Source organism: Streptopelia decaocto (assembly GCF_964273445.1).
Source record: "Streptopelia decaocto genome assembly, chromosome: 10".
NCBI classification, from domain to species: domain Eukaryota; kingdom Metazoa; phylum Chordata; class Aves; order Columbiformes; family Columbidae; genus Streptopelia; species Streptopelia decaocto.
In genome coordinates this window covers 21,102,953-21,129,049 of record NC_138665.1, presented here as the reverse complement: position 1 = coordinate 21,129,049, position 26,097 = coordinate 21,102,953, and the positions used below count along the sequence as shown (strand labels likewise).

Sequence of the window (26,097 nt, the reverse complement as noted above, 5' to 3'; positions counted from 1 at the left end):
GCGCGGCGCGCGGCCACGTGACATCACGGGCGCCTTAAAGGGGCCGCTCCGCTCCGCCCCGTCCCGCGCGTCCCTGGGGAGAGCCCGCATGCGGGGCCGTGCCGTGCCGTGCCGTGTTTTCTATCCCCGTGTTCCGCCCGCCCGCCTGCCAGGCAGGTGCAGGTAGGTACCGGCGCGTACCGGCCCCCACGTGCCGCGGCTCCGGCCCTGCCCCGCCCCGCTCCCCCTGCGTTCCTGGGGCTCGCCGCAGCGGGGAACCGAACCCCTGGCCGAGCTGGGCCGCGGGCACCGGAACCGGGCGGGGCGGGCAGGTGCGGCGGCTGGGCCGGGCGGGGCCCCGGGTGCGGGTCTAGTGCGGCGGGGCGGGCGGGAGCGTGTAGTGCTGGGCCGGGCCGGGCCGGGCCGGGCTGAGGCTTCGCCCCTTTTTACAGCCCAGACTTTGTCCCCGCGGCGCTGCAGCATCGTCCGCGGCTCCCGGAGATGTCGCCCGGCTGAGTCCTCGCCCGCTCCGCACGGAACGGTGAGGCGGTTTTCATTCATTCGGTTCTTTTTCCCTCTTTCTTGGACAGCGGTTTCTCTGCAGACGGGTGTCAGGAAGGCACCTGCATTCAGTCTGTCTGCCCTGATACCGAACAGACCGAATGTGATTTTCTGTTCGTTCACAGGTGCTGTACTGCCAATGAATCAGCAAAGGGAAGTCCTGGGAGTAAGGATTCTGCTTTGAAGTACAAGGTTTAGGGATGAATGTAATATGAAGTTTGGGTTGTTTGTTTTTTTTGTTTAAATCAAGGCATGCATTTTGAAGAAAGATTAACTTTTTTGAAAATAATCTAAGGTTGTCGATTTCTTTCACCTTGCACTAGTAGAGTAAATGAGTGACGGTTAATCCCTGTGAAGAGAATGTTGAGAACACAATCGATCATTAGGGTCAGTGTTCAGTGAAGGGTGTTGTTTGGCTGTTTCTGAGAGCTGCCAGAGGTCTGTGCAGCGTCTTCAGCAAACTCCAGCCGGAGGTCCAGATGGGGCTCTTGTAGAGCCGCGGTAACGCCATCCCGACGACCTTCTCCTTGATTCATTTTGGCGCCAGAGCACGCTCACAAGGCATTCAGGTTGCCGTGAGTTCTGGTCCAGTCTGGCTTATCTGACAAGCTTGCTGATGCTGCAGTGCGGAGCTTTCATGTGGTGAGCGGGGACTCTGCCAGCAGAAATCACGGGCTGATGCAGCGGGGGTTTGTCTGAGTAGGCAGTTTTCACTACCGACTTTAAGAGTTGCTGTTCGTCCTCGGTATAAAGTCTAAGCTTTGCCCGTTCCCAGGGTTTGATATTGCTTGTAAAACCCCTTAACATGAGAGGACATAAAGATTAGCCCACGGTGACTGGCCGAGGCGGCCCTTGGGGTGCACTGGGCGCGCTGTTCCCGGGAAGCTGCTCCTCTGGACTCTGCCCGCGGTGACCCCTCTCCGGCTGCGTCAGGAGCATCCCCTGCCCGTCCCGCAGGGCGTGTGCCCGCGGGTGGGACGTTTGGGCTGAGGGCTGTGGCACTGCCAGCCTGATCTTTCCTGGTTGCTGTCACCACTGCCTTTTGCTGCGACGGGATGTGCGTGTGACACAGGACGGGTGCAGCTTTCCGAGCAGCCTGGTTTGAAGCGCCGTTGTTGGCGCTGGGGAAGCGCAGGGGTTTCAGTCCCGGGAGCGGCGCAGGAGCAGGTCGGTGGGGTTTTGGACGGTGTGTGGCAGCGGGACTGAGCTGTCCCGTCCCAGCTCTGCTGGGGCCGTGGCAAGGGCTGCTCTGTGCCCGCGTTCTTCAGGCGTGGGACCTTCTGAAGGGCTCGCTGCTGGAGCAGAGCTGTGCTGCTGGGTCAGAAGTGCCTCTGACCTGCGCAGACACCTACAACCACCTTCCAAGAAAGGAGGGAAAGAAGGTTTTTCTAAATTGAGAGTTGCTTTCTCTCAACTTGTTAATGTAATGGCTGTTTAGAATCAGTAATACTCGATCGATTATCATTGGTTTCTGAGGACAGCACAGCGTGTGTGGAAGGTATCTGGTCCATTGCAGTGAGCTGGGGTTGGCTCCTGCGTGCTGGGTATGGGACGTGGGATTCCACAGCTCTGCTGGGAAAGCTGTTGCGGCGCAATGCTGCGCTGGCTGAGCGCTCACAGAACATCCAGCTTTGCAAATAAACCTGAGCTATTCATGGTGCTGTTACCGGAGACGGGGGGAAATTAGCGGCAACCTCTTTAAAAAGCCTTTCCGTGTCTGACATGATGTTATGTTGCAATCCCTTCTGTTTGACGTTAATGAACATGGATTCCTTTAAGTGCTAGGTCACATTTTTCTAATTCTCTTGTTTTCTGTTTCCCTCTGCTGAACTTTTCCTAAGTTGCTGGTTTCTGTCTCAAGAGCTGGGTGTCTGTTTTAGATGACAGTTTGTTTATTGGTTGCATCCAGCTTTGTTAATTGTATCACTGGATGAGAACTTTCTTAAGCATTTTCATGTGGTTTTTTATTTAGTTCAACCCTAAGCTGTTGTCCTTTGGTGTAATTCTGCTGCCCCATGTTGCCTCAGTTTCTTCTTCATACAGGTAGCTCTTTGAACTTGTATTCACAAAACTGTATTCTGATAATTTCAGGCAACTTCTGCAACCTGCCCTGGATCTCCAGAGTATTTCTGGTGCTTATTCACACCAACCTTGGTGTTGATTGGAAGTTTTATGAGTAAGCTCCTTACTTTGTGGTCTAAATCATGGGGAAAATGCTTAATGGAACTAGACTAAGCAGAAAAGCCTTGCGCAGCCCATTTGAGATCTCTCTGGGATTACGGAGAACCACTCTGTAAGAGCAGTCTTTAGACAAGTTAACATTTAAAATTGCTTGGTAGTGACTAAATCACACTTCGTTAGGTGGCTTAGTAGAATAGAGAGATCTTGGCAACCGTTTAAAACGCAGAGATACTGGCTCGGGATTGCTTCCTCGAGCTCTGAATGTGGTCCTGTAAGATTTGGGACACCGCGGTGGTGGAAAACCAGTCCCCTGCTCTTCCCGCGTGAGCGGCGCGTCCGCCCGCCCGCAGCCCGTGCTCTGCAGGCTGCCCGGGGCTGCGGAGCGTGCGCTGCTGGGGCAGCCGCGCCGGCGAGCGTGTCCGCTCAGCACCGTGGAACGAGGCGCTTGGAAGAGCAGCGCACACAAAATACCCCACGGTTAATCAGACTGTTCCGAGAGCAGCACGTGTAGTCCTGGGGACTGATGAGCAGGGCATAACCGCCATCCTCCTCGTGTGTTAGTTTTGGTATGGGAGCGAGCTCTGTGTCTCAGAACCCACGGATGTTTGAATAATGATCCCAGTAGGACTTTTACCTGATTTTTTTTCCCTACTCTCTCAATGTCCAGTACTTTCAAACCACATAGAATATTCTGCTGCTGTTTCATTGCCTTTTTTTCTTTCCTCCCCACTGGGCATCCCCCCCACACAGCCCTCACCTCGGCTGCGATGGGGTGGTTGTGGCTGTTGCTGGTTTCCGTCCACGTGCTGTCGCCCACGTCTGCCGGAGGTGTCACCCGCGTCTATTACCTGGGGATCCGCGAGCTGGCCTGGAACTACGCGCCAACGGGGAGGAACGTCCTCGCCAACCAGAGCATCGCACACAACACGTACGTGCAGTTCTGCGGGAACCGGGCCTGGGTCTGCCTTAAAACAGGCATTTTAAGAGTAACTTTTTGCAAACGTTCTGGGGCATCTGAGCAAGCAAGAGGCACAGTCTGGTGGATGTTTGGTCTTTATGAGCTTAATGGTTAACGTGTTTTATTGTAGGAACATAGAAACTGTATCAATGGGAGAACGAATGGTTGGTTTAATGGAGCATCAAGGGCCCGTTCGCTGGAGGGAAGTAAAAGCACGAGCAGAGCGGATTGTGCAATGTTCTGCCCTGGGGTTGCATTTTCTTTGGTTCCAGCTGGTGATCAGCCTGTGTATCCGGAGGCATGGGGACTTTTCACCTCTGTGAATGACTCAACAGAGCCAGCTTGTTTTTCTTTGAATGAAATTTCAAGTCTTAGACTTGATGGAACTTCCTTAATGAAATGTTAGGGGTGGCTTGAAAAACATTTTTGTTTTTGGGACCTGCAATAAGTACTTTGAGTCACTACAAAAACAGGCTTTGTTTTTAGTTTTCAAAACACCAAACCTTTTTCCAAGGTGTACGGGTGGTGGTGGTTTTAGTTGGTTTTTTTGTGTGGCTTTCCACAGCTTTTTAAAGGCATTTGTGCTTTTTCCTTTCCGCCCGTTCCCTATGGCCAATAACCGTGTTTCAGGAGCTGCTCTCTGCCGTCACCCCGTGGTCCTGGCGCTGCGGTGCGCGCGTCGCTGGGTGCAGCACGGCGGGAGCAGGAGGGCTCGGGGCAGCGTCACGGTCTGTCCGCTGGCGTGGGAAAGTCTGTTCTCTGGAGATGCTGAATACACAAATCAGCTCACAGAGAAGGAAACTCCAGAATTCAGGATTAATGAAGATGTTGTCACTGACTCCTGCAGTGATAATGAATGCAGCGGGTTACATTTGCTTTCTCTTGTAGTACTTGAAGAGAATTGAATTCAAGGGCATTAAACTTAAAAGCAGTTTAAAAACTGTTCTTTCACTGCAGACAATTAGCCGATGGGACTTATTTGCGCAGTGGTTGCAGAAACCAAACTGCTAGCGATGAGGAGATGATGTGATAGTGCTCTGAAGGACAGAGGTACTAAGGTGCTTACAGAACTTGTGTTTTTGTTGGGAGGAGACACGCTGGGGGGAGGAGGCAGATCTGCAGGTGCCACACGAACATGTGTGAGCTCCTTGGCGCTCGGCAGCCCTGCGTGGCGGGGCAGCGCTCTGGAGCCCAGCGCTCTGGAGCCCAGCGCTCGGCGGGGCAGCGCTCGGCAGCCCAGCGCTCGGCAGCCCTGCGTGGCGGGGCAGCGCTCTGGAGCCCAGCGCTCTGGAGCCCAGCGCTCTGGAGCCCAGCGCTCTGGAGCCCAGCGCTCTGGAGCCCAGCGCTCGGCGGGGCAGCGCTCGGCAGCCCAGCGCTCGGCAGCCCTGCGTGGCGGGGCAGCGCTGCACCTTGTGGGCTGAGCTGCTCCCCAGGAGGTACCGTCAGAGCTTGCCTGTATCTCAGGAGTGCTTGGATCACCGTAGGGTGGCTGATACTGGGGCAGGATAGGGAGTAACCTCAGTTATCATTCAGGCCAATCCCACTAATACCTGGACCATGATTCATCTCTTATCTACTAAGAATTAGCCACAAAGAGCAAATACACTCGTGAGTTGAACTTTAGTACCTGTGTGAGGTTTTAACTCTGGAGGCTGGTTACATGCTGGGTACTCACCTGCCTGACTTGTCTGCCGTTCTGTAAGGAACTCAGAATCTGTTCAGTAGAAAATGATCTTTTAGAGTGGATTCCCCCTGTCTTTTGTGACTGAGCTGCAAATGCCACAAAGGCATTGAAGCGAGTTTCTAGAAGCCCCGTGAAGGTTGGCGCAGGCATGAGAAGGGCTTTGCTCTTCCCCGCATCAGCGCCGTGTTTGTCAGGAGCCCCCCCTTCCCGTTCCCGTCTGGGGGTGCGCGGGAGCAGGACCGAGGCCGTGGCCCTGGGCTCGCCCGCCGCTCGGGCGCCGCCGTCCCCGTTGTTTCAGGTGCTCGGAAAGCAGACGGGCCCGGCGGGCAGCGCTCCTTCTCTGTCACGGGCTTCACCGGCGCGGTGCGAGGAGGAGGAGGAGGCTGCAGATGGGGAGAGCACAGCAGGGCCTGTGTAACGCCAGAGCTTTTGGGCTCACCTGGGGAGGCTGTGTGTCACCGTCACTCTGTCGTGTTATCAACCAGCTGTTTGATATCATGTGTGACTCATGGTGCCTTTCCCTTTTCTGAATTGAACAGCAAGGCCTCAACATTCCTGGAGCCGGGCAAAGACAGGGTGGGAAGCACGTACAAGAAATCTGTCTATAAGCAATACACAGACTCCACATACACCACCGAGATTCCCAAACCCGGCTGGCTGGGCTTCCTTGGGCCCATCATCCGAGCAGAAGTGGGAGATACCATTAAAGTACACCTGAAAAATTTTGCTAGTCGACCATATACAGTCCATCCTCACGGTGTGTTCTACGAAAAGGACTCTGAAGGTAAATGAGCCACTGCCATAAAGGAGATGGGCTTTAGTCGCGGGGGCTCGGGAGCGTGCGCCGAGAGCAGGCGCGGTTCCCCGCGGCGCTGCTGCTGCGGAGCGGCTGCGCGTGGGCGTTCAGCGAGGGCGGCTGGTGGCGGCTCCGCGGCTCCGCGCGGAGTGTCTGACCCGGGCAGCGCCGTCCACAGCGCAGACCGCTGGAGTTCTGGAAAAACCGCCAAAGCTCGCAGGTGGAGAGTGGTGCCGGAGGAGGGGCTGCAGGCAGTGTTTGAAGCGCTGTGGTACAAGAGCCACGAGTGTGAGGAGCTTCAGGGAGTTCACAAGAATGGTGAAGCGTGAGAGCAAAGATCTGCTGTTTGAAGCAGCTCTGGAGGCTGTAGAGGGGCCGCCTGTGGCACATGGGAGGGTTAAAGGCAACAGGCAGAACGGGAATCATCGTTCTGACTGTGCTGACCTGTTTACTGGCAAGTCGCCTTACAGTGGCTCCGTGCCTCAGTTTCTCTTTGAGAGAATGATGATGAAGCACTATTTCAGCTTCAGGATGTTGAATCTCACTTTGAAATCTGCGACCCAAGTATATGCGAGCAGCTCTGTTGAATGCGAGCAGCTCTGTGTAAGGTTACATGTATGGACATCTCTGCTCTTCTTGAATGGATGTTGTGGTTGCTCAATTGTTCTAGGAGCCCTGTATCCCGATATGTCCCCTCAGGATCAGAAGAAGGATGATGCTGTTTTCCCAGGAGGGAATTACACCTACACTTGGACTGTGCCTGAAGATCACAGCCCAACTGCTGATGACCCAAACTGCTTGACCTGGATCTACCACTCTCATGTTGATGCACCAAAGGACATTGCATCGGGATTAATTGGGCCATTACTTACATGCAAAAAAGGTAAAAACTCAAGAGAAGGCAGCTGAGGGCTGCAGTTTCATACTGTGAAGCTTTTTGTGGTGACTTGAGCAAGGATAGGATGAGAAAATACTCGCTGGGCAGTTCCCGGCTTCATGGGAAAATGCAGCCTGACTGGAGAAGACAGAATCTGAGTTCTGGTCATTACGTTGCCTTTATCCCTCAGCAGCTGGGCAGGTGAGCTTGGAGGCTTCTTGACGTGAGAGAGCTGTTTGAATCCATGTTAAAAGAAGGAATCTTGTCCAAGGCCTAGTTTGTGTATTAAAAACCTGAGGACCGTTTGATTTCAGCAGGGGTCAGGACACCGAAGGTGCTGTGGTTCAGCCGTGCAGCGGCAGAGCCGCTCGGGCGTGAGAACCTGCGAGCAGCCTATGTTAGAAAAGAGTGAGCCTGCGGGAGCTCTGCAGGGAGCCGTGCCGGGACGGTGGGGAAAGCATCTGTCTCTAATTTGTGTGATATGAGTTACTCTTCTATTGGTGTTTTAATCCCTTGACTGACGTCTGCTTTTCTGCATGGGTGGGTATTCGTTCATCTTCTCTTTCCCCGCAGGAATACTGACTGGAAGCTCTCAGAGGCGCCAGGATGTGGACATTGATTTCTTTCTGATGTTCAGTGTGGTGGATGAGAACCTGAGCTGGTACCTGGATGAGAACATTGCGTCGTTCTGCACAGATCCAGGCTCTGTAGACAAAGAAGATGAGGAATTCCAAGAGAGCAACAAAATGCACGGTGAGTGTCACCCTGTGAAGCCGCTGCCGCTGCCCAGGCGCTCCGGGGTCCCAGTGCTCTGGGACCTTGAAATGCACCTTTGCTGCTGCATGTGGGGCTGTGGGCAGAGGGGATGGAAGCGGCGAGGGCTGAGATGGTGTGCTGAGCAAACAGCATCACAGTGACCCTGCGGCAGCTCCGGAAGAACGGAGTGGTGTTCTGATTTAATCTTCGGCTTGAGTGAGTGTTAGCTGGTTGAAGACTGTGAATACCTTTTGTGCTAGGAGTGACTTGTGGAGCTGGGTTTCCCAGAACAAGGAGAGCAGGATGAGTTCTGGTTAGGTCTGTCCTCCAAGTGTCTGTGCTGTGACCTAACGGCAGAAGCTCTGGAGGCCCCTTTTCTAATCTCCAATTTTTATTTGCTTGATTTTGCAGCTATTAATGGTTATGTGTTTGGGAACCTCCCTGAGGTGACGATGTGTGCTGGGGATTACGTTTCATGGCACCTCTTTGGGATGGGCAATGAAGTGGATGTTCATACAGCCTACTTCCATGGAGAAACGCTCAGTGTTCGCGGCCACAGGACGGATGTGGCCAGCCTCTTCCCGGCCACCTTCGTGACGGCAGACATGGTCCCCAGCAGCCCCGGGAGGTGGCTGCTGAGCTGTCAGGTCAACGATCACATACAGGGTAAGGCAGGGCCTGGAGTGTCCTGCGGCCTCCCTTTTTTCTCCCGGTGTGGTAGGGGACAGTGCCTTCTGTGGGCAGCATCCCACTGCAATGTCCCTGCCTGAAGGGAGTGATTCCTTGTCTTGTATAAACTGGGATGGATTGATTTTTTTTTTGATTTTTTTTTTTTTTTTTCTAATGTGCAGGCCAGACTTACTGGGGATGGCTTAACCGCTGTGTGATGTTCTGTGTTGGTCAGTGGTGCAGACAGTGGGTTGGGTACCGCTGAGAGCTGAGGTGAGGCGGTGCCTCTGAGCTCCAGCCCTGCCTGGGACGCTTGCCTGGAACACCGAGGACAGCAGAGGCTGTTTGCCCTCTGTCCGTGCTTCCATCACATCCAATAGCTGAGGCAGACGCTCTGCTCAGCGACACACAAACCTCCTGGCTGTGAGAACCACCTGATTGTCTTCTCCCAGCGTGTGCTTTTTGGGACAAGAGAGGAAAAACGCTGGTTTGTGGCAGGAAGGCGGGAGTGTGGTGGTTGCCTGGTCAGAATGGCTGAGGGGGTTAAGCGCTCGTGTTCTCCTGTGTCTCAAACAGCTGGGATGGCAGCGCTCTATGAAGTCCGGCCCTGTTCCCGGCAAGCTCCGGCACCCAGGCTGGCGGGGAGAGTGCGGCAATACTACATAGCGGCCAAGGAGGTGCAGTGGGACTACGGACCTTCGGGGCTGGACGCGAGCAGCGGGAAGCGGCTGAGTGAGGCGGGCAGGTAGGCGCAGGCTGCGGGCCGGGGCATGTCTGGAGCCTCTGGTCTGTGTCGGGGAGGCTGCGAAGGAAAATGTGGCATTTCTTTGTTAGCAAAACACATGCCTGCCATTGGCGTGGAGAGCATTTCCTGGGCAGGCAGATCATCCCATCTGGGAACGCAGGCTGCTGTGGCCGGACTGTGCTCAGAGCAGTCCTGGGGTCACAGCCTCACCCACAGCTGCCAGGAGCCCCAGCTGGTGCAGAGCACGGGCTGCCACAGCTGTCTCTGGGCTTCGTTTCTGCTGGCTGTGCCGAACTGGGAACAGGTCCGTGTATTTGATGAGCGATGAAGAAAGCACATTGTGCAGCAGACACAGGGGGGCAGAGCTGGCCTGCGGATACGCTCTGGTGTAGCCTTGCTGCAGCAGCAATTTCTAGGAAACGAAATGCAGTGACCTGGACCACAGCCTTCCATCCCACGTGCCGGGTGGGTGTGATAGCAGCTGCTGAATGCTTTCCCGTTCAGGCTTCAGCTGACGGAAGTAAAGGCATTCCTCCCTCTCCATTCCCTTCCCTGGGAAGCTGCTGGAGAGGATATACCTCTTTCAGATGGAGAAGTTAATGATTTACCCAAAGCCACGCAGCAGCTCTCATATAGACCTTAGAACTGCAAGCTCCTTAGGTCTGTGAGCTGGTCGTGTCACCAAGGTGCCTCTCCTGCAAGGCACGTTGTCTGTCCCTGTGTTTGGACAGGGCGGTGGTGAGGAAATAAGTCTTTCTATACAGCTGTTCCTTGTTTTTTCAGTTACGATTGCAGTTGTGCCCTGGGCTCTGAAGAGCTCAGTGTTGTAGCACCACCTTTCCATTTGCTGCTCCGGCTTTGTTCGCCGCCCTCCCTGGCACACGGCGCGGGGCTGCGGCTCAGACCGGTGCCGTGGATGCGCTGTCTCAGCGGGGGCCTGTGTGCGCGGGGAGCCCCCGAGCACAGCGGGCAGAGCAGTCTGAAGGATGAAGAGGCTTTGCAGAGACAAGATGTGCTGGTTCCAAACCACAGACACTGGCCTTGTCTGAAAAGCCGCTTGATGTGTAGATGCTGCTGGCATTGTCAGAGGTGTGGGGAGGGAGCGGGAGAACAGGACTGATTTTTCGTAGAAATGACTTGGTTTGCTTTTTGCATTTAGCCCTGCAGAGCAGTTTTTCAAGCATAGCCCCTACCGAATTGGAGGAGTCTATTGGAAGGCAAAGTATATAGAATATACAGATGGAAGCTTCCGTGAGGAAAAGCAGCGATCAGAAGAAGAGAAACACCTTGGGATACTCGGTAGGAATCACCTGGCAGCATAAATCCTGTTTCAGTGCTGGTGAGGCCGATGCTGGTGTTGGGTGTGCGGCACTGGTCCTCCCGCCTGCGGCAGGGAGCGGCGCAGCCTGTTTCGCTGCAGTTACGTTCAAGAGCAAGGGAACAGACCTGGGATGTGGGATGCTGGAATGGACGGGATTGCTTTTCCGCCAGGCAGTCTGCGGAGTGAGGGTGGAGGGACACACTACAGCGTTTAACAGCTCGCACTGAGAGCTCGCGGTTACGTGGCTCTGAGTGAGCGTCCTCAAGCACGGTCCAAGCCCCAGTTTCTCACAGAAACCTCCTCTCCCGAGCGGGGGCTCTCTCTGCGATAGCCAGCTGACAGCGGGCGGTGAGGAGGGGTGAGAGAAGAGTGTGCAGAGGCAAATGAATCACACATGAAGGCTTTGGGTGTACGTGGTGGAAGCACATGGGCGTGGTTCCGTGTTCTGCGTCGGCAATGGCCGATAACCTAATGACGCCAGAAACGAGCTGGTGGGAACCAATGGGCCCATGGAAGACTGACGGTTCCCTTCTCGCTGGCTGGGCAGGGGCTCACGGAGGAGCCGTGGGCTTAGAGCATCTCGCACCCGTCTTTACGCACCAAATCCCACACACCTACGCGAGGCACCTGTCTTAGAACTGAGGGGCCTTGTGTAGGTGACTGAGAGACATGGGCCTTCCCGAGGGCGTTTCAGCACATCTGGCCATTTTGTTACTCCTGTGAATGCCTGAAGCCTCTGGCCTTTCCTGCAGACCTGAAATGCTTTCAGATAATTCTTGTCAGCCCCCTGCTCCCCCTGTCAGGGCTGGACAGCCTCAGGCAGTGCCAATGCGTGGGCTCACCCACCGTTCTCTGCATCTTCTGCTCCTCCCAGCCCGGGTGGAAGGTGGCCGTGGCTGCTTTGGTGTGTCTGGTCACCCGGGGAGTTGCTCTGTTGCCAACATGCTCTTTCTGCTGTTTGTGTAGGTCCAGTGATCAAAGCTGAAGTTGGAGACACCATCCTGGTGACGTTTGTTAACAAAGCCTCCTGGCCTTTCAGCATCCAGCCTCATGGAGTGTCCTATGGGAAAGCATGGGAAGGGATGCGGTACCATGATGGTTTGTGCCTCCTTTTCTCCTTAACTCAAAGCTGATGCTGGTGGTAGAGCTCTGCAGCCCTTGCCGCTCTGCGCCGGGGGCTCTGCAGCCAGGCAGGGCGGGATGTCCTGCGGCTGGAGCCAGCCTGGCCCTCGGAGCCCGCCCGAGGCCTCGCCGGAGGACACGGCCCCGAGCTGGTGTCCAGGGAGGGTGGCAGGGGCAGAGCTGTTCCAGACGAGAATTGCAAACCAAAGCTCAGACCACGTCCCGCTGTTTGGGAGCCTGTGAGCAGAGGAACGTGCCCAGTGCACTCCAGCTTAGAAAACCTCGTGCTTCCAATGTTCATAATGGAGAAGCAGCTGGATTCACTCTTGCCTCCTGTCGCCATGCCCATCTCTGCCATGACATGGTGGAGTTTACACGATCCTAAGAGCATCTTCCCATGTGCTTATAAACACACCCACATCACGCTTCAGACATGCCGGGTGTTTTGGTGAGCGAAGTAAAGCCCGGTATGAATGCAGGTGGTAAGAAGGTGTAACAGTTTGTACCGGGACCTTGGGAATAACCGCGCCAATCTCTGTTTCGAAGGTCTGTCCCGGAACGGGGTGTCTGTGGCGCCGCTGCACAACTTCACGTACCGCTGGGCCGTGCCGGAGCGCGTCGGGCCCGGCCCCAGCGACCCCCCCTGCCTGACCTGGATGTACAGCTCGGCCGTGGACCCCGCCAGGGACCCCAGCTCGGGCCTGGTGGGGCCTCTGCTCGTCTGCAGGCCGGGCACCTTGGATGACAACAACAAACAGGTGAAGGGGTTTTCCTGCCTCACTCTTAGCAGGCTGTTTTCTTGTAGAGAAGGGGAGCATCAGCGAAGCATGAAGTAACGTAATGAAAACAAGACAGGATAGTGTGGGTCCAGAGAGCGGAGTTGCAGCCGGGAGGCATGTTAACATCAGAGCTGGTGGTGGTCTTGGGTGGGGGTGGCCAGTGTGTTCTGGGCTCTGCTTAAAGCTCGTTGACAAATGTGGCTGAACAACCGTGCCTCGGATGTGACTTTGTAAGTGACTTTGTCCTGAGTCTCACATAGCGGGCTGCTCTCAGTCCTGTGGGATATTCTCTGCAGTCTCAAACATTGAAAGACATTTTCACTTGCTGACAGGTGGTGTGGTTGAGTGGTGTATTGCTTTGGGGTGGGTGAGCCTCATTTCTTCTGCAAGATCACTTCATTTTCAATCAGAGCTGACTACATAAAAGCATATGAAAATCTCTCAGTCTTTATGCTTTTGATGAAAGAGAGGTGAAATCTGAAGGGCAACCAGACCTGCCTCTTGGAATTCCGCTCAGGGACAGTAAGTCTAGGGAAGGCAATAAATTAATATACTGGGAAAGTGCGAGACAGATTAGCAGAGCCTTATTGTGGAAAGCCGTGGGCGGCAGAAAAGCAGCCCGGTGCCGCCCGCGGTGCCGTCCGGGCGCTGGCGAGCGGGGAGCAGCTGCCGGCAGAGGCCCCAGGAGTTTGCTCCGTCTGCCGTCAGTGGTGGCACCCTGTGCCTAAATTAGGAGTGCGGAAGAGATCAGGGTGTTACAGGGTGGAAACATGAATCTTCTGAGCAGAGAGGCTTGTGAATGTGTACAGCTCACAGTGTGAACGAGCTGTGATGATGATCAAACACGTGCAGGTATTGAAAGGGTGTAAACAACAAAGAGACAGACTTGTTTGGAAAGGCAGGACAGGGAGGAATCGCCTGGGGCAGCAGCTGTGGCTCCACAGTCTCAGGCAAGGCTTCAATGAGTGCTGGATCGGGAGGGCGCACGTGTGCGCCGGAGCGCGAGTCCTGCAGGGCGAGCTCCGGGCGCTGAGCAGCGCGGTGTCAGCGGAGTGCAGGCAACGCCGGGCGCGTTCCTGGAGTGGGGAAACGCACCGTGCTTTGGGATGCATTTCTTAGGAGAATTAATGTTTTCAGGGATCTAGGGTAATAAAAACGCCCAGCCCAGGCCTGCGGTAGGAGAAGGGCGGGAACAGCCTGGGCTCTGGGCCCGGCTCCCGTCTCAGGTCTGCTGGGGACAGGCAGCGAACCCTCCACGTGAGAGCAGGGTTGTGGGGAAGGATGTGGTGGCTTCAGATCCTGGGCTGAGTTCTGATGGTTTTACTGATGTGAAATATCGTGGAAAATCCAGACATGGTGCCTCTCGTGGGACAAAAGAGGAACATTCAACGCGAGTAAAGGGACAGAGCTCTGGCCATCAGTGAACCAAGTTAAGGTGAAGAGGAACACGAGAGCCAGGCCAAACGGCTTTAACTGTAAGGATAGTTAATTGATTCATTTAAAAAATTAACAGCCATCATTATGATTATATCTTAGAAAGGAATCGACAAAGAGTTTTACCTTCTCTTCAGTGTGTTTGACGAGAACCTCAGCTGGTACTTAAATGCAAACATAAAGTACTATCTGAAGATGGAAGAGACTTCTGTGAAGAAGGATGATGGCTTTGAGGAGTCGAACAGGATGCACGGTACGGCTGGTGCGCTCTGCGGGCAGCAGAAGGAGCCGCAGGACCGGCGCCCTGCTCACCTGGAGCCGGCGCCGGGGGCTGCGCTGGGTCGGCTGCAGTCCGGGGGCAGCGGGTGGGCCTGGGACAGCAGCTGTCCGAGGGCGTTCAGGGTGAGTTACGAGCAGGCTGTGTTTCCGGTGGCAGGTCTGCCTTGTCAAAGGCAGAATTAATCTCCGGGCTGGTATCTGCCTGCGGAGAGTTGATTGTTTTCCCCTTTGCAGCCATCAACGGACTGATGTTTGGTAACTTGCCTGGGCTGAATGTGTGTGAAGGAGACAACGTGTCCTGGCACCTCCTGGGCTTGGGCAGCGAGGCGGATGTGCACGGGGCTGTGTTTCAGGGAAACACCCTGCAGATTAATGGGATGCGGAGGGATTCCACCAATCTGTTTCCCCACACGTCTGCTACTGCCTTCATGCGACCCGATAACTGCGGTGAGTGCCTGCGCGTGTGACTGGGCAGCAGAAGTCTCCTGTTGCAGTATTTGCTCCTGTGGCTGGTTCTCTAGCACAGCGTAAACCCTACAGCGGGAGCTGTGCTTTACATCCTGTTTGGTCCCATTTATGAGGCCACAGGTCCTGTATTTGCATTTGATTCTGGAGGAGAACAAGAGATAGAGGATCTTGTCCCATGTTGTCCCAGACTGATTCTCTAGGCTGCCACTTCCCGTGAAGTACCTGGAGTAGCAGCCCCGTGGACGCTGCTGCCCGTGACCCACACTGACATGTCTTTCAGAATAAAGTAGCAGACAGTTGCCAGTGCTTAACTCCCCTGTCTATGGCTTGGGGAGATTCACGTTTGACAGACCCCAGTCTCCCAGTTCACGGAACAGGCAGGTCACACCGTCCCATCGCGCAGTGGGACGGCCTCAGCTGCCAGTCCTCTCCTCCCCTTCGCGTTCACAGGCTGGATCTTCTGCTGAACCGGTGTCTCAGCAGTGGTACCGTGGTTACATCACTTTCTTGGTTTCTTCACATCTAATAGGCTGGTTATTGCCTAAGAAAGCCTCCTGAGATGATTTTTGTGTAGGACGTTGTTGTGTCATTCCTGCTTGCTTTCTTTAACAACCCCTTTTAATCCCAGCCTGTAGCAACCAAACTCCCTAAACAAACACACAGATACTGATGTGGGCCATGTCATAAGCTCTGTGTGGGAAGCAGCTGTTTCCTGGGATCTTTAAAAGCTGATTTCCTTGTTTGTGCTGCCTCCCTCAGGGATTTTTGAGATCTACTGCCAGACCAGCAATCATTACCAGGCCGGGATGAGGGAACGGTACTCCGTTTCCAAGTGTGGAAAAAGGGATCCTGCCCCTGCCCCTCAGTACAAAGGGGTGCGGACGTACTACATCGTGGCCGAGGAGGTGGAGTGGGACTACGCGCCTGACCGGAGCTGGGAGAGGGAGCGGCACAACGGTTCCGTGGAGAGGTAGAGCCCTGGTGCTGGGGGCCTCTGGCACGGTTCCCAGCAGACCTCGTGAAGCCCGTTCAGGTGTCTCGGCCACCTTGTGCCACTGCCGGTGGTGCTGCCGACGGGAGCGCAGCCCCCACGGCTCCCTTTGCAGCCAGAGCACCTAGTGAACCCCCCCCAGGGTAGCTGTTGGTTCCTCCTGAGCTTTCTGGTATCTCAGCACTCCTTCTGCATTTCTCAGCTACGCCGACGTGTTTCTGAGCAACGAGAACGGGCTGCTTGGCTCCAGGTACAAGAAGGCAGTTTACAGGGAGTACACTGACGGGACTTTCCAGACCCCCAAGGTCAGGACAGACGGTGCCGAGCACCTTGGGATCCTAGGTAAGGACACGAGCCGAGGGTGCGTCAGCCGCTCGCCCAGCGCCTTCGGTGGCTACGGGCTGTGATCCAGAGGCCTCCCAGATACACAGGCGTCTGCGGTGCTTGCAAGTGAGAAGTTCAGACTGTCACCCAGGTCTGCCAGCATTGGGGCAGCAATTCTCGTGCCCGCTTTTGCGCAAACCTACTTTCCTGTCTTGGGCAAAGCATTTTCACGTGGGCATTTCTCTGGCTGTAGAACAGAGTAACTGCTGACTGCTGGAGACCAGGCTGAGAGATGCGCGTGAAAATCTGCAGCTGTGAGAAATGCTTTTGGGGCAAACCGGGCAGGCCCTGGGAGGTGGAGGAGCCCGCTGCGGTGACCGTGGGCACCTGTGGGCGCTCGGGACTCTGGCGCCAGAGCGGCAAGGCTGAGGCACTGTGTGCCATTCCAGACAGGCTGCGGCTCTTCATTGTTGCACTGTCAGGCCAAATGGAATATGATCATATTTTTAAAGACAGCAGCAAGGTATGATCAAACTGGTGTGAAATTTAGCATAGCCGTATTCAGAAATCAAGACTTACTTGTTCTGGGCACAGTTAAACAACCTGCATTGTGAAGCTCAGTACTCGAATTGGGACTGACCTCCATCTGTTTTTTTGGGAGGTAGGGGTAAAGTAGAGAAGAGGAGGGGAGCATCATAAATATTGTAGGGGAGCATCTCTGTGGAGAAGATGGTGGGAGAGAGGAGGAAATATCCTCAGGAGATACGTTGGCAGTGTTTGCTGATCTCAGAGCACGTTCTTCCTACCTCAAGGTCCTTTCCTGTGGGCGGAAGTGGGAGATATTCTCAACGTCGTGTTTAAGAACAACGCCAGCCGGCCCTACTCCATCCACGCGCACGGGGTGCTGGAGAGGGAGACGGGGCAGGTGCCAGCAGCAAACCCGGGTGAGTCCCCGCTCGCCAGCCCTGTTCCTGTGCGGGCTCACCGAGCTAACTCAGGCTTCAGCTCCACTGGGTTCCTTAAGCGGGCTTAGATGTACAGGTTTTCTTCTGGTAGAGAGCTGGAACCAAACAGGTTCACTGTGGGTTTAGAGATACAATTTGTGTTGGAATGGCAGCCTGGGCTGCTCATATTCTGCTCTGGCTTCCAGGATAACTGTAGCACAAACTTTTCCATGTGCAGCCTCATCTCTGGATCCCCCAGGTCTGTCTGTAGGATGGAGGAAGGTGATGGCAGCTCCTCACAGCTCGGGTAGCCCTTGGTGGCCCTGTCCTCCTTCTTTGGCATCTGTACTGATGTGCACAATAGTATGAAAATAACATGAAAGAGGAGAAATGCACCATCGCTTGCCAGGACACTGAATGAAATCACCAGTTTGTTTCACAATCCAGACACCGGTTTGTATAACTTTTGGTCCCCTCCAACTCGCACAGGCTGCCTGAGTAACGAACAGCGTTCAGCTGGGCCCTGTCTTTCTGAAACCTATTACTGATATGCAAAATAATAATTAAAAAAATAATCTGAATAAGCTTCATAACTATACTTCAAAGAGGGAAAGATCATCTCAGGCTCCACCTGTACTGAGGAGAGGTGGAATTTCCTTGGTCAGGTCCACACGCAAAGGTGCAGATAAAAGGGATTTGTGCTGATACCAGATAATTGATGTGTGTCCCGTGACCTGTGGGAGAGGAGCTTCCATCCTGCCTTTCAGTGCTTGGGGAGAGATGTCTGACAAAATCAGAACTGAATTTGTGCTTTGGAGACAGGATCCTCTTTCCTTGTTTTGCTTTGTGTGCTGCTCAGCAAACTGCGGGAGTATCACACTGGTGTTGATGGTGCTTCTCTGACACTCAGGGGACATTTTGACGTACCAGTGGGAAGTTCCTGAGAGATCTGGTCCCGGGCCAAATGATTCAGCCTGTGTTCCTTGGATCTACTACTCCACGGTGGACCCGGTGAAGGTAAAATAGAAGCTAGAACCAGAAAAGCCCAGTCAGACCAATTTTCACACCCTTTAGAAAACAATGGGAGCTGGATACAATTTGGAGACTGACCCAGTTGAGAGGCAGAAGAACCATCTGGTGACATGTCCAGTGTTCTCCTGGGAGAGGAAATCCTGCCAATTTATCTTGATGTTTGTCCGTATTTTTTCCCAGCGCAAACCTTCATAAAACAATTCCCCTGTCTCCTTGACACCAACCTTCCTTCAGCTATTTGCAGCATATGAGAACATCTCCCTGTCAGTCCTGGTTTCTGTTGGTGAGCGCCATAGAGTTAATCTGGAAGGGTGGAAATCATTCAAAATTAGGCCTCATGGATAAAGGAGAAAGATTTGAGCGTTGCCAGGATCAGTTGCCGTAGCACTGGTACACAGGGAAACAGCCGCAAGGATCCTGCAATAGACCATCACATTCATCCCCGAGATCGTTGCCTTTGATCTCAGGTTGCAGATGTTTTTGCAGCCAGAGAGTGGGGAATATTTTGAAAACATTCATATTTATGACTTTCAGATTTGCATTCAGAAGAGCCTCTGTAGTCTCTGCTCTTGTGCTTGGGTAGCTGATTTTCACCAGTGAGGGTACTGAGACATTAGCACCGTTTGTTCTGAGCGGGGTGATGCGGGGAACAGAAAGTGTGGTTGCTGGAAGGCAAAGAACTGCGCACAAAAGGGAGGGCGAGAAGATCCTTGCCTCAGAGGTTTCTCCTTCCTCCTGATCAGGACGTGTACAGCGGGCTGGTCGGGCCCCTCAAGGTCTGCCGGAGAGGGGCCCTGCGGGCTGATGGGCTCAGGAGGGACGTGAGGAGGGAGTTCGCTCTGCTGTTCCTGGTGTTCGATGAAAATCAGTCCTGGTACTTGGAGGAGAATGTGGAACGTTACACTAAGGGAAGTCACAAGGAGATCAACCTGCTGGATGACAGATTTGTGGAAAGCAACAAAATGCACGGTAATACCCGTTAGGCACCTGAGCACCCATTGCTACCTACGCGAAGTTGGTGCTGAGTCTGGCCCCTCTGAGTGGTCAGGCACCCTGACCCGAGAGCCCGGCTCCTGCGGAATGTCCTCATCCTGTTCCCTGTCAGTGGCACGGGTGGAATTAACTGCCTGTTGTCAATATTGCTGCACATATATGGCACAAATCTTTGCCGGACACAGAATGACAGGGTTGCCTGTTGATAGGATTTACCTGGTTTTGTTTTTCAGCAAGTAAATTGTTCAGAGGTTTATGTGTATCTATATATATATATATGTATTTCCCTATCACTGGGCTAAGAAGGCCATTTTTATGCATTTTAACTTGTAGAAGTGACCATCTCTGCGGACTGACTGCAGGTTTTCAGCAAGAGGTGGTTTTTGAGACTTGAGTTAGAGTGGATAAGTAGCTGAGCTGGAGAGAGACAGACAGACTTTTGGGGTCTGTCACATGAAGACACTAACTGCTGATGCTCTGGTTCTGGATGAGCTTTGCAGCATCTAACTTGTCCCGCATGTTTTTCCTGAGGTGGTTCAGCATCTTTAACACTTCAGTAACAGCCTTTTCTGCTCTCTGCATGTTATTTACTGCACAGCCATCAATGGGAGGCTCTATTCCAACCTGCCTGGGCTGACCATGTTCCAGGGCGAACGGGTAAACTGGTACCTGCTGGGAATGGGTCAGGAGATTGATGTCCACACAGTCCATTTTCATGCCGAGACCTTCATATACAAGGTAAGACTGTCCTGCTGATGATAAAGCAGAGAGTGACCACTGATATAATCACTTTTGTCTGAAGTTTTTCAACTTTAACTTTTTGAATGACTTCACAGCATCTTCACCCAACTAGGAAAGGGATGGGATTTTACACATCCGGATCTGACTCACCGAGCCGCTGCATTGTGCTATGTCTAGTTTAACCCTTTTTAGGATCAGGCATTACAGATAGTGTTTGTTTTCCCAGCTGCAGGCCTGGAGCTGCTCTTTGAAGTCTTTTCTTGGGCTTTTACAAACTGTAGTAGTACTGAAGTGGTTTCCAGTGACACTGACGGAATTTTTTGTCTGAAAAGAAGCAGAGCGCTGCACGCTAACGTTCTCCTTTCTCTGTGACAGAATGGCAAAAGCTACCGAGCAGATGTTGTGGATCTGTTCCCCGGGACCTTTGAGATGGTGGAGATGCTGGTCGGGAACCCCGGGACGTGGCTGCTCCACTGCCACGTGTCTGACCACATCCACGCTGGCATGGAGACGCTTTTCACCGTCTTGCCCAGACCAGGTAGGGACCTGCCACTGGTTGTGACCATAAAACATCTGACTGTGCTGTCTGCTACTGCTGCGAAATTGAGTGTTTGCATCACACTTAAAGCTCCTTTACATACCATAAACAGCCAGGTAACTGAGCAGTTAGCAGTACTTAGGTACTGTTAATTTAAGATGTTCCCTTTGAACATGGTAATACCTGCAGCTGGAATTACTAGCAAATTGATTTCTGAGGTTTATATTGCCTACATTATTATTATGAGTTTTATTTTAGCTTGTGTATGAGAAGCAATGTTCAGCCATCAGCTAGTAATTATTCTTATTAGGAACATTACCCGTGCTCTAAACGCGCATCGGAGGCTTCTCGTTTCAGCAGGAGGTGCCGGAGGGTGCTCAGAGGTGTGGGACGGTCTGTAGGAGCTCTGGCTGCGATGGAGTCCCTGTTCCTCGCAGCAGCCTGCGCGGTGCTGCGGCTCCGGTTTGTTACCAAAGCAGAGCTGAGAACGCGCCCGTGCTTCGGCTGGCGCTGGGCAGTGCTTGTGCCCTTCAGGGTCTGTCTCTGCGGGTAGTTGGTTTTTTTCCAGAGTAGCTGTTGCTGGGCATCTTTCTGCTGGTGGCCAGTGCTTTTGCATCACTTGGGCTTTTTTGGCCCTTCCGTGCCACCCTTCACTTATTAAATTGTGTGTATCTCAGCCCACAAGGTTTTTTGTCTCTTTTGCCCTGGGATTGCCCCGCGGCCCTGCCGGGGCACACGGGTGACAGCCGGGTCAGCCCCGCGCGCTGTGGGCGCTGCGCTGCCCTTGCAGAGGCCGTGGAGGGCTGTGCAGCAGCAGCTCTGCTTGGGAAGCAGGTAATGCAAAACCACTCCCGGTGTTGTGCAAGGAGGGAAGAGAACCTGCAGCCCCTGGAGAGCCGTGCTGCCTCCGGATCCGGTCCCGTCCAAACACCGTGTTCTGGACTTGCTGCTTCCAGCCCAGCACTTTCTCACCCTCTTTTTGTTTCCTTTCAGAGCCAGTGCTTTTGGTGGTGAACGCCAGCACAGGTACGGTGTGTGTGGCACCGCGGGGCGCTGTCTGTGCGAGCGGGGAAGGGACATCTCGGGTCCGTGCGGAGTCTGGATCCACACGACGGGAGGAGCGCGGCACCGCTCGCTGCCGTTGGGCTGCGCTGCGGTTGCTCTGCGGCTGCCGGGGTGACGGGGAGGGTTCCAGGTTGGCTGGTTTGTGTTCTCACGTCTGCTCTGATGGTTAAAAACATGGCGGCTGGGCTCGTTAGGCTTGTTGGACCTCGTTAGGTGAAAAGGTTTAGCGGCCTCATGTCCTGTTGTGCTGGTTTGTGTGGGTTCATCTTCAGAGGCGTGTGCACGCTGGGGAGCTGGCAGAGGTACAAAGCGTTTTGGAGGAGGGTGCTGCAAAGGAGATTATTTTCCTTATCTCTTTCAATCAAAACCCAAGGGGCACCTAAGATTAGTTGTCCTCCCGCTGACAGGCAGTCGTGACGGTGGTTTTTAGGGACTGAGTCAGCATGTAAACAGGCACATCTGCTCTGTTCTTCCACAGTGAAGAGCCTGAGCACATATCCCCAGCCTTTCAGGTGTTTTAAAGAACAGATGCGAGAAGACATTTGGTCGGGCAGCACGAGGGAGAAGGGGAGTAGTAGATAAGATCCCTTTAAAATTTTCTGGGAAATGTCTGAGTAGTTTATGGTGATGTATTTCCTGGATTTTTTTCATCGTTCTCCACAACTCCACTTTTCAGCTGCTGTGAATGAATCCAGCTGGGCTGATCTAAGAGCAGCTGAAAATGCAGCCTTTGACCTACAATTCTTCAGCCTTTCTCTACTGATAATTCAGTCATTTCCTTCCTAACAATGTTTCCCTTACTCAAAGTGTGTGTAAAGAAGAGTAGGAAATGCGTCAGAGCAGTAGTGACAACATTAAATAATTCAGTTTTACGCTGCCCTCGGCCCGCGTCTCCCCAGGCGGGACCGCGATGCGCAGTTGTTACCCGTGCGAACGGCTCCGTTTCTCGGGGGGCAGGGGAGCTCGGGAGGGCTCGGCCCCCCCGGCAGGACCGAGCGGGGACCCCGGAAGGTGCTCAGCTCAGCAGCCGCGTGCGGGGCTTGGGGCGGGGGTGCACAGCAGCCCCATCTGGACACACGTCCTCTCCACGGCCCAGCCGCCGAGTCCCCGCAGCCTCGGGCCGCCTCCCTCGTCAGCGGGAGCAGCGATGGAGCGCTGATCGGGCCCAGCAGCGGTGGGACGTGCTGAGGTCCTGGGGCAGAGTGGATTAGGGAAAGAACTGTTGGTTCTCCAATTCCTGTGTGGCCTTGGGGATGGGGGTCTGTTGGATGGACAGCAACTGGACCTCCTGTGACTTGTTTTGGGTCTTTCTTTTGTTCTTTTTGTATTTCTCAGAACCTTTTAGTTGTAGAATTTCTGGCTCTCATTGGAACTGTATTTTTGTTTGTTTCTCAGAGTTGCCGCCTGAGGATACAGATGAGTCCCAGAAGATCAGGCTTTTTGGATCCAAGCTGGCCCAAGGGCAGGTGGAGGCCACCATCATCACGCTGGCCGTCGCGGGGCTGGTGCTCTTCCTGGCCGCCTGCTTCCTCCTGGGAGCGGTCGTCCATCTGGAGCGGCAGAAGAGGCTGAGACGCAATCGAAGGTCCATCCTGGACGATGGATTCAAATTGATGTCTAAAAAGAACTCGGCGCTATAAAAGCCACATACAAACTTCGGGCTGTGCGCTTGGGGCAAGGCTGGATCATTGTCCACAGCAGGGATTTTGGGGCGTCATTTAAGTCGTACACTGTACTTCTAGAAGCTGAGGAGGGAAAGCTGGAGCCCTGACCTCTTCGTGTATTCTCCTCAGCACTCCGGAAATAAAAGGTCTGCCCAGGAGAGACCCAAGGACCCTTTGCACTGACTGAAGATACGTAACAAAAGTGTCCTTCTGGAATGCTGTTCTCCCTGAGGAAGGGTGGAGACATTTCCCCTGTTTTCTTCTCTCCAGAACGACTCCACTTGGCCCTTCCCAGCAGACAAGCGTAGGCCAAATTCCTGTCTTGCTCCATTGCCAGAGCTGAGCTGGGAATTGTCTCGCAAGGAGCTGTGAGCCTTTAAATAATTAGTCTGAAGAGGGGAAGATAATTTTTTCATTTTTGGGAATCAATTAAGAATACAGAATAGAAAATGTTAATTGAGATTTGGATTGCTGTTTTTTGATGAGTAATTGGACAGATGGACATTCAGGGCAGTGCATGTCACGGTGCCCTGGAGCTGTGCCTCGCCACCAGCCCTGCTGCGGCACGTCCTCCCGCTCCCGGCACGCCGGGCCCCGTGCTCTGGTGACAGATCTGTGTCCTGTGTGGGAGCAGCAGCGTCTCCCGGAGCCGCAGAGGGTCCTGGTGGCCCTGCGCGGCGGTTCTGCCGGGCCGTGCGCCTGGGCTGCGCCTCAGCGCCGCCTCCTGCCGCAGGGACGGGGCGCTGGGCTGTGCTGCGCTGTGGTTTGCTCTCTTGCTTTCAAATATATTGTACTGACATGATCTCCGCCGTTGAGCTGTTGCTGCGCCGCTGCTGTGAGCTGAACCTAAGGCTCAGGCCTGTGTGAGCTGGAGTTATGGCTGGGACAGAAAGTCAGGGAGTGCCAGGGCCGTTCAGTCCAGGCAGATGTGGCAACAGTGCGGAAGGAGGAAGCCACAGTGCCGGTGCCATTGAGCAGCGCGGAGCAGATCGGCTGCGCTGAGCTGCTCTGGCGGCCACGGCTGCCTGCAGCGCCGGGCTGGGCTGTGGGCTGCAGCCCATGTCCCACCCTGCAGCTCCGTAGCCCACACTGCAGGCTGGTAGCCACACAGCCACATGGTGTCACCCTGCATGTCAGGTACCAAGAAAACATCTGTCTGCCTGGCTCACCCACCGAATCCCCATTATCTAAATGGATGCAAGTTGGTGGCTGGATATTTCTGTCCCTGGTTTTAAATAGGGAAGGGTGTAGAAGAAATCCATTCTGGGTGGCTTTCAGAGGCAATTAAAGCAGAGCCAGCTAAATGGCTGTAATGACAAGTGACTGCTGTAGGCTATTTAGGTATAACAGCACCATTTTATTCAGAACAATAGTTATAACATACTTAATCATGCTCAATTCATATTGGGTCGTGCATATTTCCAGCTGCCCTTTCCTTTGGCAGTGGGGACAGAGCTCATTGATTTCCTTTCATTACACTTCGTTAAGCCTGGTGAGGCGCTGGAGGGCTGATGAATGCTCTGAACATGGGTGCTCTTTGCTTATTGTCAGCTCTGGTTCAGCTGCCGTTGCAAACTAGAGGTTTACCCAGTCCTGGGTGGTTTTTAGCAGCTCTGTCAGCAGAAGGAAGAGCTGGGCAGGAAACGTTTTCTCTTTGGCTTGTGGAAAAAATAGATTAAAAAAGTGTCCTGAGCCCATGCTGAGACAAAGGAATAATTGTAACGGTATTTACTGCAGCCAGGGCGCAGAGCTGGTGCCGGCGCTGGCTCTGCAGGGGGACAGCGCCGGGACTGGGGCTGCGCCCCCAGCTTTGTGCATGTTCCTATAACAGTGGGCTGCCAGAATTCCCCCTGTAACGCTTTTGTGGCCAAGTGCAGCACCCGTGACAGAGGTCTCCTCTCCAGCCTGGGGAGCTGGGACGCTCTTGAGGCCCCAGCTGAGTGGCTGGTTTGGTGGGAATGGTGTCAAAGCAATTCCACGCCAGCTTTGGACACTCTGCTAAAACTCTCTGTTGCAGCAAACTGTGACGAAGAGCAGTTTATCAGCAACTTCACAGCAGCCTCTACTCAGAAGTCGGCTCTCCGGGCCGATGGGCATGTGAGAAGCAGGAGGTTTCACTGCTCTGGTGACTGAGCTGGAGCCTGCGAACAAACGCGCGTTTGCTCTGGCAGGAAACCTTCTGAGCGCCCTGAGCGCCCGTGCTGGTCCCCACGCACGCGGGGCCGCCGAGGGGCCCCTGCTCCAGGGGGGCAGGTCGGGCTCTGCTGCTCCGCGGGGACGTGGGGACGTGGGGCGGCAGCAGCTCCGGGCGCCGCTGAGGCCGTGGATCCTGCGGGCGCTCCCGCGTCTCCTGCCGTGCAGGGTGAACCAGCAGAGGTAAAGCTCTGCCCTGTGGTGGCTCGAGATAAATGGGTCGTGATAGCGTACACTGAGAAAGAAGTGCTCAGGTAATCTACTGGCGTGGCTCCTAGAGACAGAAGGATAGAGATATGCTTTTTGTCTGCAGTTCTAGTGTTCCCCTTCCTAGGCCCCAGCTATGTGTGATAAACTTTTCAGAAGCTCACCTAGATGATCCCTCACCTATTTAAAGCCACCCAAACTCTGCCAGGCTGTCCCAGGAGGCTGCAGAGCTGTTACTCCCTTCCGTGGCGGCGGCTGGAGGGTTGCGGGGGGCTGAGATGAAAACCCCTGTACCAGCGCTGCCGCTGCTCAGCGATGGGCGCAAGCGCCGCTGCCCCGCGCTGCAGGCGCCGTCACCCCCGCCCGCCGGGCAGCGTTCGGCTGCCGTGCTCTGCCCCCCCGATGTGAGACGTGCGTCAGCGCCGGGCTGTGCCGGTGGCAGCATAAAGGTACAAAACGTTGTCTTGATTTCTTCTTTTTTCTCAAAACACAAAAGTTCATGTCAAATTAACCTGAGGCGCACCATAAGAAAGCCTAGCACTGGTACCTGTCGGTGAAAGGATTGGAATGTCTTTGAGGTGTAATACAGTCTTTGATTCGGAATTAAATGTGTGGCTTAACGTGCAGCTCGCTTTATAACATATAATCACCACGGGGACTGTTTACAGTGGTTATAATTTTGTTGGCATAGCGAATTATGGGAGCGGTTGTAGGTCTGGAGCTATGTGCATATATACTGCCCGGGGAGAGGAATTCAAGCACAGCAGCTGCCAAAACAAAGGGCTCTGCAAGATCA

The 26,097-nt window shown here is 54.2% G+C and overlaps 1 protein-coding gene across 6 annotated transcripts; it reads left to right on the top strand.

Moving 5' to 3' along the window:
• The first annotated feature begins 95 nt into the window (after positions 1 to 95).
• On the top strand, positions 96 to 23,703 carry HEPH (hephaestin). 6 transcript variants are annotated; one of them, XM_082061981.1, is made up of 24 exons: positions 120 to 162; positions 432 to 520; positions 666 to 732; positions 2,632 to 2,716; positions 3,472 to 3,649; positions 5,903 to 6,147; positions 6,830 to 7,042; positions 7,610 to 7,789; positions 8,204 to 8,458; positions 9,038 to 9,206; positions 10,366 to 10,505; positions 11,494 to 11,625; positions 12,196 to 12,407; positions 13,965 to 14,115; positions 14,376 to 14,588; positions 15,369 to 15,579; positions 15,803 to 15,942; positions 16,737 to 16,868; positions 17,779 to 17,885; positions 18,644 to 18,869; positions 19,492 to 19,631; positions 20,010 to 20,172; positions 21,166 to 21,198; positions 22,633 to 23,703. In XM_082061981.1, exons 4-24 carry the CDS (start codon positions 2,713 to 2,715, stop codon positions 22,875 to 22,877), a joined length of 3,489 nt encoding a protein of 1,162 aa, XP_081918107.1. In that variant the 5' UTR covers positions 120 to 162; positions 432 to 520; positions 666 to 732; positions 2,632 to 2,712; the 3' UTR covers positions 22,878 to 23,703. The 6 variants fall into 6 exon arrangements, with proteins under 6 accessions (XP_081918109.1, XP_081918108.1, XP_081918107.1 ...); XM_082061980.1 differs by lacking the exon at positions 666 to 732 and having other exon boundaries at positions 154 to 162; XM_082061982.1 differs by lacking the exons at positions 666 to 732; positions 2,632 to 2,716 and having other exon boundaries at positions 113 to 162.
• The last annotated feature ends 2,394 nt before the right edge of the window (positions 23,704 to 26,097 follow it).

Excerpts from the sequence above, each read along its gene's own strand:
- HEPH (XM_082061981.1), top strand. Across the intron at positions 7,790-8,203 it reads AGAGAGCAACAAAATGCACG|CTATTAATGGTTATGTGTTT; the intron begins GTGAGTGTCACC and ends TTGATTTTGCAG. Across the intron at positions 20,173-21,165 it reads CACCGTCTTGCCCAGACCAG|AGCCAGTGCTTTTGGTGGTG; the intron begins GTAGGGACCTGC and ends GTTTCCTTTCAG.